This window comes from Pinus tabuliformis, chromosome 9, assembly GCF_031772625.1.
Source record: "Pinus tabuliformis cultivar Carrire ecotype Pingquan chromosome 9, CPIR1, whole genome shotgun sequence".
Taxonomy (NCBI): Eukaryota; Viridiplantae; Streptophyta; class Pinopsida; order Pinales; family Pinaceae; genus Pinus; species Pinus tabuliformis.
The window spans coordinates 83,595,458-83,608,173 of NC_142307.1; the positions used below are offsets into that span (position 1 = coordinate 83,595,458).

The 12,716-nt window shown below is 39.8% G+C and overlaps 1 protein-coding gene across 1 annotated transcript; it reads left to right on the forward strand.

Moving 5' to 3' along the window:
- Window positions 1-584: 584 nt before the first annotated feature.
- On the forward strand, window positions 585-4,763 carry LOC149147213 (uncharacterized). The gene has a single exon (XM_089441752.1). The coding sequence runs from the start codon at window positions 585-587 to the stop codon at window positions 4,761-4,763; it is 4,179 nt and encodes a 1,392-aa protein (XP_089297878.1).
- The last annotated feature ends 7,953 nt before the right edge of the window (window positions 4,764-12,716 follow it).

The following is a 12,716-nucleotide window of genomic DNA, read 5'->3' on the forward strand; positions in this document are numbered from 1 at the left end:
AGCGCCCCTTTGGTCGGAAAGGGGAAAGCTCACATGGATCCCAAGCAACTAGAATCTGACATGGACATGGATGCAGCAATAGCTCTAAGTCTACATACCTTGGCCGAGGAGGAGGACCAGAATGCTCCCAGCAGCATGGATCAGGATCCGGAGAACATCATCATAGAAGGCATAGACATCTTAAAACTTGAAACAGCTTGCAAGCAAAAAGAATACAATTCTATTCCTCCATGGCAAATCGAGAGACTGGAAGGAGTCTTAACCAAAGTTCAACACAACAAACATCTGGGTATACAAGGCGGAAGTCCATGGGATGCAAAAAAGATCCTCAAAGACAACAAAAAGAGAGGGCGCAAGACGGACCTGCAAAGAACCATTGCAGTAGGGGAAATGCTTATGGAATCAGGGAGATTCCCTAAGCTGACTAAGTTCTACAAACCTGCATCACATTTACCATGAAGCTAGTCTCATGGAATGTAAGAGGACTCAACAGTCCCTCAAAAATTAGGATGATCAAGAACTTGATTCAGCAAGAAAAACCCTCGCTAGTTTTTCTTCAAGAAACCAAAAAAAGCACAATAGCTATGGACAAGGTTAGAAACAAGATCTGGGCTGGCAGTAATTTAATGTCAGTCGGCGCTTCAGGAGCATCGGGTGGATTAGCAATATTATGGAATCCACAAGTCCTTAATCTCTACGACTTCCATGCTGCGCACTTTCTCATACAAGCTTCCTTCCATCTTATAGGAACTCAGATCCATGGTCATTTGACCAATGTCTACTTCCCGCAAAATAATCAACACAAATTGGATTTGCTAAATACACTGTCCAGTTTGAATGAGAACAGACAATTCCCGCTCTGGATAAGCGGTGGAGACTTCAACATCATTCAATCGCTAGAGGAGAAAACAGGGGGAAGATCACGATTGGAAAGTGACAGCAAAGGGTTCAGAGACTTTATTCAGGACAATCATTTAATGGATATTCCTACTTCCAATGGGATCTTCACCTGGACCAACAAGCGCAGCGGGGTCAATCACATCGCCTCTCGACTTGACCGATTCCTCCTTTCAGATAATGCAATCCACTTGGGCGGAGATTTTAATGCTTCAATATTACCACACGGAGGATCAGATCATTGGCCCATTGTGCTTCATTGGTCGAGGCCGGGTGTAAGATGCAACCGACCCTTCCGCTTCGAAGCTTTTTGGCTCACTAATGCAAAATTCCGGCAGATTGTGGAGGACGCCTGGAAAGCCTATAGACCTCCAGAAGGAGCCAAAATGTTTCAATTTCAACAAAAATTGAAAAACCTCAAGCAGGTTCTTAAAAGTTGGAACAAAACCCAATTCGGCAACATACAGGAGGATCGACAAAGGCTGGAAAAACAAATGGAGAATCTACAGCAAACCATCATTGAAGAAGGCCGTACAGAGGAGCAGTCACAGCAAGAGCAGATCCTTTGGCATAGATTAGAAGAACGGAGAAAGCAAGAAGAAATTCTATGGCAACAGAAATCTCGAATCAATTGGCTAAAAGAAGGTGAAAAAAACACAAAATTTTTTCATAGAACAGCTGTTCAGAGGCGCATGCATAATAACATCACCTTCATCAACAATCCGCAGGGTGAAAGGGTAGAAAGCCATGAAGACATGGAAAAAGAATTAACACATTACTTTCAAGATATTCTCAAAGAGCCAAAAGGAAACAAAGATGCAGAAATTAAAGCCATTACTCAGCACATTCCTCGAATCATAACTGAGGAGCATAACAACAAATTACTCCAGCATACATCCCTGAAAGAAATTGAGGAAGCAATGAACCAGCTCAAGGATGGCAAAGCACCGGGGCCGGACGGCTTCACGGCAAACTTCTACCACGCATTCTGGGATTTAATTAAAGTAGAAGTTTGGGAGCTGGTGGAAGAATCGCGAAGCATGCACTGGATCCTTCCAGCTCTCAATACTACCTTCATAGCGCTAGTTCCAAAATGTGCAGAACCAAGCAAGCCTGAAAGCTTTAGACCTATTGCATTATGTAACGTCATATATAAGCTTATATCTAAAGTCATTGCAAACCGGCTCAAACCTCTGTTGCCCTTGCTCATCTCTCCGGAACAAACAGGTTACGTCGAGGGAAGGCAAATTATGGACGGGATCATCCTATCAAATGAAGTGATTCACTCCCTCAAGATTCTCAAAAAGCCAGGTATGCTTCTCAAGTTAGATTTATCAAAAGCTTTTGACAAGCTTAGTTGGAACTATATTCAAAAAATGCTCATCGCTTTTGGCTTCAGTCATACTTGGACAAGATGGGTCTTTAATTTAATTTCCTCCCCAAGCTTCTCTGTACTGTTAAATGGTTCTCCTTCACAACCCTTTCGGCCTTCAAGGGGCATTAGGCAAGGGGACCCATTGTCGCCTTTTCTCTTTGTTCTCATGGCAGAAGGGCTTGGCAGATTGTTGAAGGCGGCCATCTCCACTCAAATGCTAAAAGGAATCTCAGTTCATGGCTCTCCTCCTCACTCCCATCAACAATTTGTTGACGACACTTTGCTATTTGGCCACCCATCCTCACAGGAAGCCTCGGTTTTTAAATCCCTGCTCTCCATCTTCTCAAAAGCTTCCGGAACCTCCATCAACTCTTCGAAATCCCATCTATATTTCTTCAACACCCCTCTCTCCACTCAAAGAAATATAGCTAGAATTCTGCAGTTTACCATCTCTAAACTGCCGTCGACCTATCTAGGAGCCCCCCTTGCTGCGGCTGCAATCAATCACTCATCCTGGCAGTCTCTTCTTGACAAGTTGGAATCCAAACTCTCACACTGGACCTTTCGTGCTCTTAACACAGCCAGTAGGCTTGTCCTGATCAAGTCGGTTCTCCAAGCCTTGCCTTTATACCTCTTTTCCCTGTTAGCAGCACCTAAATGGGTCCTTAAATCAATCCGCAATCTACAGCGTAATTTTCTCTGGGGTTCGTCGGGCCTCAACAGAAAGTGGGCACTGGTAAAATGGTCTGATGTATGCAAGCCCAAATCTGAGGGGGGACTGGGACTTAGAGACCCGTTGCATAGCAATGACATTATGGGGGCCCGCATGTGGTGGAACTGGATCACTAAGCCAAATGCCCTATGGGCCAAATTGTGGCAGGCCAAATATGCCCTAGGCAGCCAATGGCATGATCTAATTAGAATCAATTCTACTATTCAAGGTTCTCCCATATGGAACGCCGCCAAACCCCACAGTAAATTCATTCAAGAACATTGCTTTTGGGAGGTACACTCTGGAAACTCAGCCAGATTTTGGGAGGACTCGTGGCAGCAGCTCCCCAGACTGACTACAGTTTTTCATAAGCCTCTCTGGCAAGAGCAGATGCAACAAGCAGGACTCACACAAGTCAATCAGTTTTGGCAGCACTCTGATAACACTGACTTCAGAACCTGGAAGAAGGCCAGTCTTTGGCAAGATAATTGGCAAAGCGAAACTTATGAGGAAATAGAGGAAGAACTCTCATACAGGAAAATCAGGTACTCCACTCAACAGGACCGACTCAGATGGGGACATAAACACAAAGGCACATTCACTACTCAAGAAGCCCATCAGCTCAGATATAATGGAAACCAACCAATCAAGGACCCGATTTGGGAAAAGATCTGGAGACCAGAAATATGGCCCAAAATATCCACCTTCCTATGGCTGCTTAGTAAACGAAGAATATTAACCTGGGACAACCTGATAAAGCGAGGTTTTGTGGGGCCATCAAGATGTCCGAACTGCAATATTGCCTCTGAAACGATAGGACATCTCATGGAGTCCTGCTCGTTAGCTAAGCTAATATGGGGGAAAGTAGAGAGCTGCCACATGAGAACAGATGCCAGGACAGAAGATATAGCTGAAAACTTAAGGAAATGGGATCCCTCTCCCTACAAAAGTCAGCTTCTCAACCACTTGTGGAGACTCCTACCAGGTTTCATATATTGGATTCTCTGGAAAGAACGAAACCACAGAATTTTCAATAACTCTTCCCGGCCCATGGAAGCCTTATGGTTCATTCTCACCAATCAGTTGCAAGAAACTTTGGCCCTTAAATCATGGTCAGACACGGATTTGCCAGATACTCCATTAGAAGGCAAGATCCTGAAGGCTTGGAACATAAATCTCTCAACGCTCCAGAAAGAAGGTATCAGACCCACTATCAGCAGCTCCTCTCCCTCTAGCTGGTCCCCCCCTGAGTTTGCGTCCTACAAGATGAATTTCGATGGGGCAGCCAAAGGAAATCCCGGGCTGGCAGGTTATGGAGGACTCTTCCGAAATCACACAGGGGAAATAATCCAAATATTCTATGGTTCTTTAGGTAAAGATACCAATAATGTGGCCGAATTAGAAGCTTTATGGAGAGGACTATGCATTGCAGAACAGCACAACTACTTCCCTTTGGAAATAGAAGGGGATTCATTAATCCTAATCAACGCCGCCCAAAGACTCCAAGCAGGTACGCCGGCGGCCAAGGTCGCCACGAGTTGGAGATTATTAAGCAGATTAGAATCCATGGAGGAGAAGCTTCACACCACACAGAGTATAGAGTTCAAACATGTAAGAAGAACAGCGAACAAGGTGGCAGACAGATTAGCCAACAAAGGAGCCTCTCAAGCCATTTCCTATTTTGCTGGCTCACTGGACAATTCTGAAGATGACAAGCTCAATTATGACTGTATCTCTCTGGCGAAGAAGGATCTCATCATCCCGGATGCGGGTGATTAAGAGCCGCGAGAATGACACGGGCCATCACGTGGCCGGGTGTCACGACCACAATCAAGGGCGGTACCATGCGTTAAGGCAGTTTAATGAAGTTAAGAGCGGAGACGAGACGGCATTAATGCCTGTCCTCTCGGCTCGAGGGAAGCAGATGGGCAGTAGGGTGATGGAGAAGTTTAAGCGGGGGAGGATGGCTGGTTCGAGGGAGTATGGTGAGTCTGGTAGGGAGACCCTCCTTTGCGCAAGCCGCAAGGTGAATGCAGAGCCGAGGGGGGAAACGGAAGATTGTCAGCATGTCGTCTGTGAGACTGCTCCCCATCGTTGGAGGGTGAACTGGAGTTATATGCTGAATGTCCTGTTGCTAATTCTTGTTGTTCGAGAGGTGAATTTGCTCTGTCATTGGGCTCGAGGGGCGGATTCAGGAAATTGGGGTGGGTTCTGGAAGTGGGCTCTGGAAGCCTGCTCTTGGAGCTGGTCCTCAAGTCTGGTTCTTGGCGCTAATTCTTGGAGCTCAGGCGCGTTAAGGCAGTGGACTCCTGAGGCCAGAGACAGAGCGTGGTGGTGGAATTCGCTCTTGCTACTGGGAGTTGCGTTAGTCCTGGTGAATGCTCACAGTATTGACATTGAAAGGCAATTAAGTATGCCGAGGGATAGGCCACGAATGGGTAGCCGGAGGGGAGGAATTCAAGGTCGAGCGCCGCCGAGAGAAGACCATCACTCCCCTTCTTCTTCAATAGAAGTCACCTCGCAGCCCGGTTGGTTTCAGGATAGTAATGACGAAGTTGGAGGGCAGAAGGAAAGCAGCCCTATTGATGGAGATAGCCAGAGAGAGCTTCCCATGCTCAGGTATCGTCTCCCCTGTCCGCATGTCAACTCCTCTCTAATTGTGACAATTGCTGTGGAACCTGGCATTGAGCATCAGTTGAATAGGCAGCATTCCAGTGGGGACGACTCCCCCGTCGCTTGCCTTCCCGTGGGTGAAGAAATTGGATGGGCTCAGCCCGAGCGCGTTCCAGGGATGGGTTGGTCGGTTCCGTGTCACGCGGGTGGGCTGAGATTGGAACGTCCTGGCCCCAATCTGGACCCAGAAGCTGGCCACTCGGTTCGTGCGGTTACTCCTCTGCCTGGTCCGAGTAAGGGTAAGCAGAGAATGGAAGGCTCTGACCCCAATTTGGATCCTGGAGCTGGTCCCTTGGTGAGTGCAGCTAAGCCTCTGCCCGGTCCGAGTAAACTTGCCCGAAATTACAGTCCTCATAAGATCATTCAGCTCTCGGATTCGGAGAATACGCTCCACTTCGGATGCAGAATTGCAGAGGAGCTCCAGTCTACTGATGAAGAATGAATTTGTCATGGTAATTTCTGTTTTGTATGGGATTTTCAGGGGCAATTCGGTCATATTGTCCATATGTCGGCTTTATAGTCCAAATGTCGCTTGTAAATGTCCAAGTGTCAAGTGTTTCTGTCCAGTTGTTTGTGTCTTTGTCTGTGTCAAATGTGTTTATGTGCATCAAATGTTCAGTCCAGCTATGGACAGTCTTTCAATGCTATGTAATAGAGTCAGCAGGGGTACAGCGAGTCACCCAATTTTGAATACATTCAAGTTGGGTGCTGCAATATGGGCAAGGCCAGGGAGCATGAGAAAATCCACTTAAACCTTGCCCTCTGTAATCTTTTCTGTATATTTGTTTTGTAAAGATAATAGAAGTAGTCAAATTCAGAAAAAAAAAAAGTGTTGAGGACAACACTTTTTTGAAGGAGAGGTACATGTTAGGTCCCTATAATACTAGTGTATTCCCCCATTATTATTATCATTGTAGCCCCTTATTGTTATTGTTGTGCCCTTGTTGTCCCCATATTGTTATTATTGTGCCCTAGAGAAGCCCACTATTATTATTGTTGTGCCCTTACATTATTATTGTTATTTCAACTTTGATTATATTATGACCCCTTAGACTCCTATATATATAAAGGAGGTTTTTTCATTTGTATTATCCAAGAATTATTCATTTGTGAAATGTAAAGGAGGTTGCCCCCTCGAAGAGGCTAATTTTGAAGTCGTTGATCTATATCTTATTCTATTTTGTGAGTTGGTTGCATAACAAATTATCTGTATGGACAAGTTTCCATCATAATAGTATGCACCAAAATACACACTTCCAGTTATATATGTAACATGTCTAAATACAGAGATTATCGAACAATCAATTATGCAACTGACCTTTCTTTACGCACACATATATGCACTAATAAATACTATAAATGACAACAATTTGAGAAAAGAATGAGAGGATTTGTATTAAATTCATTATCATTGTCACAATCTAAGAAGTCCTGAAGGCTGGCCTCTTGCAAGTCCTCAGTAGTAGTTATGTTGGCCAATTCCTTTAATTGTCCATTTAAAAGATCTATGGCATGAGTTTTACAATTGAAGGTTGTATGTCCGTGTTTTCGACAATAAAAACATTCCATTGAGTTCCTATTTTTATTAACTATGCTCTTCAAGAATAATTCCATATCATCATGTGCGTTTTCCTTTATGTTACTTGATTTCTTCCTCTGCTCTTCTGCTAAGAGTGTTGCAATCATTTCATCTAATGATCAAGAGGAAAACTGACTTAAGGTGAAAATAACATTATCATAATTTGAAGGTAAGTTATTTAACAAAATAACCTTAACATCTTGTTATTTTATTTTTATTTCAATATCCTCCAGCTACATTACGAGTGATTTTAAATCATGTTTGTGTTTAGACAATGATACCCCATTAATCATTTTGAGTTTGAAAAACTGTAATTTCAAAGAGAATTTTTCTTTCATAAATTTTTACCCAAATACCTTTCTTACGTTTTCCCATATTTGTGAAGAGGACTTTCCTAAGTCTATAAGGTTAAGTTGTGAATTTGACAAAGATAGTCCTATAATAGACTTAGATATTTCTTTACCTTTCTGCCATTCAGCTAAATGTTTTGGATCTTGGGGTGTTGATTCTTGTCCTTTTACTAAGCTCCATAGGTTTTTATGCATCAAATTCATTTGGACTTTCACCTTGCAGGTATAGAAATTTGGCGCATTGAATTTTTCAACTACTATTTGCTCCATTTTTTAAATAAATAGCTATTGTAAAATTATTACCTTGTGCACTAGATCTACTGTTTACGGATCTTGTGGAAGGTATTAGCGGTTGGTTCCACTTCTCAGCAACATTAATATCATGCATAGGGCCTTCAAACACTTGTAACAAATAAGCAGCGACAAATGAAAAATAATGGTGTCTCAAACAGATTCTCCTATTGGACCCCAACAAAATTGATTGCCAAAATTTTCAATTGGGAAACAACCAACATAAAATAAATTATTTATTTATTGCAAATGGAAGATTCCTATAGATATGCAAAAGTTACAAAGCCAAAAAACATTTGGGCAACTAGCTTCTCAGTCCAAAATAACCTGAGCATCCATGATTTTACCAAGACAACTGAAGATGCTTTGAACACGATGGTGACACTATGTCATTCAAGCCCACACTTAACAAACTTCATCCAGGACTTGATGGGATGATGATTGCTATACGCAGGTCAAGTGATATGCTATGCAAGTCAGCCAAGTGATACATTGGTCAAGCGATGCAATGGTTGCTAGATCGAAACACAGGTCTTCAACTCCCCCCATCCATGGATATCCACTACGTGTAGCATTTTGGATATGTGATTCTCATATCTTCTAGTGATATTAACAAATAACAAGGTGCAAACTCATTCAACGTTCACTGCCAGATCAAAAAAAAAATCAAATCAAGTCCTCTCACATTCTCTTGGGCTCTCCTAAAAGGAGTAAACCCAAAGCTACGAACTTTGATACTAAGTAAGAACAAAGAAATGTGTGCACACACAAACTAATATTTTTTCTATTACAGAATCACTCAATTACATCATATATTTATTGTATTAATGAGATCCAACCATTTCTAAAATGAAGGATTATAGTTGAGAATAGATCTCAACTATCCAAACCACTCAACAAACCAATCTTACCCATTTTCTAAAATAAGCATTATTCCAAGTTTTGGAGAGCTTATTTTTATTTTTTACATTTATTTTTTTTCCAATTTAATAGCGAAATAAAGTTTCTCTAAAGTGTGGGTAAAATTGATTCTTCTAATTATAAGAACATTATGATTAACGCTATTTCAACAAAGTTATAACAAACTATTATCTATATATATATATATATATATATATATATATATATATATATATATACACACACACACAAAAAATAAAAAATAAAAAAATAAGTGAGATTTAAGACTTCTCTTTCAATACCACCCTCTTATGCTCAACATTATTCTGGTGGAATGTTGCAACAATAAATTCATTCTCCAATATTGCTTCCTTGGCTTTAGAAAAGCAATTAATACAATCGTTAGAAGTAGCATCTACAATAAGTTGGAAGAACTAGAAGTTCCTTTAAAGTTGAAAGTTATTTTCGTAATGCTATACTAGAATATTCTTTCCAAGTTTAGAAACATTAAAAGATAGTAGGAAGAAATTAATTTTGAATGTTATTTTCATAATGCTATATGAGAAAATTCTTTCCAAGTTTAGAAACATTAAAGGATAGTAGGAACAAATTAATATTGATACAAGAGTTAGTCAAGATTGGTCCCCTATCCCTTAACTTTTGAGGATATAGATTGACCAATGAGAGGGTTTCTTGAAAGTAGGCATGTGTAAACACATCTACAGACCTAAGAAAAACTATAAAGCAACAGGGATTTGGCATTAGGATAATAACGAGTTCCTCTTTGAGAATCTTGTCATTACTATTATTTTAAATGGTTGCGATGTTGGGGTTGCAACATTTTTAAAGAATGGTGAAGAAAAATAGAGCAAATGAAAAAGAAATTATAACTTAAATCTTAAATTAAAGATAAAATAACCTATCGTATTCTCCTCATAGAAGCAATTTTTACCCCATTGAAAACATGATTATGACTAGGTATTTAACTTATAAGAACAACATAAGCATGGATGACAAGAAACTTCTTAAGGTTGCTTCAAAATCTAGTTAAACCCATCCATGGCTCAAAATAGGTCAACATAAAGATGCCAAATCTTGGTTCATTCATTGGGATATTGAGGAAGAGGTATCTTTACATTATAATGATAATATTAAATTTATTATTACATTTAAATTTAAAGATAAATTGTGATGTGAAAAGGAATTAGAGAATTATAAAAAAGTGAGATGTTATTAGTTGTCATAAAGTATCTTTTTATTTTAACTAGCACTTCGAAGAAAATAAATATTATTAAAATGAGAACAAACTTTCGTGAACAACTTCATCAAATAGATCATGGAATAATCTCAAAAAAAATTGGGTCAAAGAAATTTGTCGTCTTTGTAACACTAAAAATACTGAAGATGAACATATTTTCTTTTTAAATGTGTTACATACACGTGTAAATCTCAATTTCAAAATATTTGTTAAAATATTAATCTTATTAATTTTTTAAATCATCAAAATATTCATTTAAATATTTATTTTAAATTTTTTCAAAAATAAAATTTTAAATAAAATTATAATAAATTATCTTATTGTTAAAAATAATAATCAATATTAATTTAAATAAGTATTGATAACATCATTATTATCACATAAAATTTAAACAAAAAGATTTAAAAATTGTTTAAATAGAGATTTCAAAAAACTCTTTGTCTTTCAAAGTGAAAAATATGTGTATGAAGTCCACTACAATATCCAACCACTAATAAAGTTCACCATATACTCAAACAAAGTTCCCTGTACATAATATTGTATTAATCGTCATCCAAAATTCACCTTATACTCGAAACAAACTAAAACATAGATTCCAAATAGTTGCTCAGTCTAAATCTCCCCAAAACAAAAATATTAAAATTCCCATGCATAAAAGAAAGTCACTCTGCAACAAATATCAACTAGTTTTTTGTTACCTACTACACCTTTTTGAAATTATGCAAATGATGTCAAATGGTGGAAAAGAATGGGAGTTGAAGTTCAAAAAGGCCAAAGACGAGAGGAAATATCAGAGGCCAAAATCAAAGAGGAGTGTCGAAATTTGGGACCCTATCACATCGGAACCCGCTATCAGGAAGGCTGGTAGGAAGGGATATCAAAGGTTAGTTTTTTAGAGGATTGAAAGCATCAGGACTCTTTTTAATTACTTTTGAAAAGATTATGATGAAGAGGGGCTCCAATTTAGGTTGGCACTCAGTCGCAAAGTATTCCAAAGGACTAGGGGGCACAGAACTTGGTTGAGCACCTAAGTGCTAAGATGGAATATCAAAGTTTTAAGGCATTGGAAGTTTGCTTTAATTATTAACTGAAATGCTTCTGATAAGAGGAGCTCTGATATCATGCGACAGTTGGTCATAAAGACTTAGAAGAATCGAGGGCGTAGAGCAGGAAGAGCACCTAAGTGCCAAAAAGGAATATCAGAGGTTGAAGGCATCGAAACTCTTTTTAATTCCTTTTTGAATTTTTTTTTTGAAGAGGGCTTCTGATACAAATTGGTACTTGGTCACGAAAATACCAAGGGAACCAAAGCAAAACCAAGGACCCTATAGACCCTTTCTCTCTCCTCAAAACTAGACACATGGCAACAGATAGTTAGTTCCGAGAACTTGACAGGGAAGATTACATCAACATGACGTGGCCAAACAAGGACACATGGTAGGCGATTTTAGAATTTTGGAGGCCCTAAAGGGATAAATTTGGGTGACACATGTCACCATTCAGGAAGCAGCACGTGGAGATGATGATGTCAGCATGTCGTCATTTTAGAGATCTGTATATCATAGGTGAGAGAAATCGGAACTATTTTATAATTAGATTTTGAAAATGTCCTGATGAAGAGGGATTCAATATTGTGTGGCGCTCGGTCATAGGAACTCTAGAGAACCAAGGGTGTAGGGATGATTTAGCACCTAAATGTTATGGGTCATATCGAGGATGCAAAATATCATAACCCCTGTGTAAATTCCAATTCGGAAAAGTTTCGATGGTGAAGGAGCTCCAATATGTGGTGGTGCTTGGTCATGATCATCCAAAGAACCAAGGGTGAAGCATGAATTACAAAGGGAGATAGGGCCCCAACTGGATCCCAAAGGCCTTAGCACCCAAGCGCTGAGCCTGAGGTCATGGAACTCGATCCCATGGGATAAATAGGAGGAGGGTCAATGGAAGAGGAGATTGAAGGCATCGAAACTTTATGATTTCAGAATGTTGTTTCAAATGAAGTTGCGAGGATAAAAGGCTCTGATATTGCAGCACCTATGCATTAAGCTTTTGGTCATAGGTAGTGGTCCCATGGTTGATAAGTGATAAAGGAGTTTAAGCAAGAGGATCCAACGATGATCAGAGTTTTTTTGTTTTTGTAATGATCTTTTATAACAGTTACGAGGTGTATTGGGTTTCGATAGTATAGCCTAGAGTGTATGCATGTGGATGGGTCGACAGTTGATCGCTTCTAGCTCCAGAAAGGGGGAATTCAAGAAGTTAAGGGGAGAAAGCGACAAGCATATTAGACGGTAACTGCAGAGGAACACCGTGGAAAAGATGTGGCCTGATCAGAGGCGATCACAAGAATTGGAATGGAGATATTTTTCCATGGCCATCATTCAATTTTTGTATGTTTTATTATTTTGTAATTTCTGCATTTTAAAGCATGAACCAATCTATTATGTAATCATTTGAATATAGGCATGTTGACAGATCTAGTTGATCAAACAACTATAACATTAGAAGATATTTTGTAACTATTGATTCAAATCTCGTCCTCTGCCCATAAATTGGGGGAAGAAACTCATTTGATAGGTTCTAAATTCATGTTTCCAAAGGTTTGAATTTTGTCTTTACAGGGATTCCGAGTTTTATTTACAAAAAGAGGTTCCAATTTTGGTTCAATTACCTATCAT

Excerpts from the sequence above, each read along its gene's own strand:
- LOC149147213 (XM_089441752.1), top strand. The coding sequence starts at position 585 with ATGGACAAGGTTAGAAACAAGATCTGGGCTGGCAGTAATTTAATGTCA.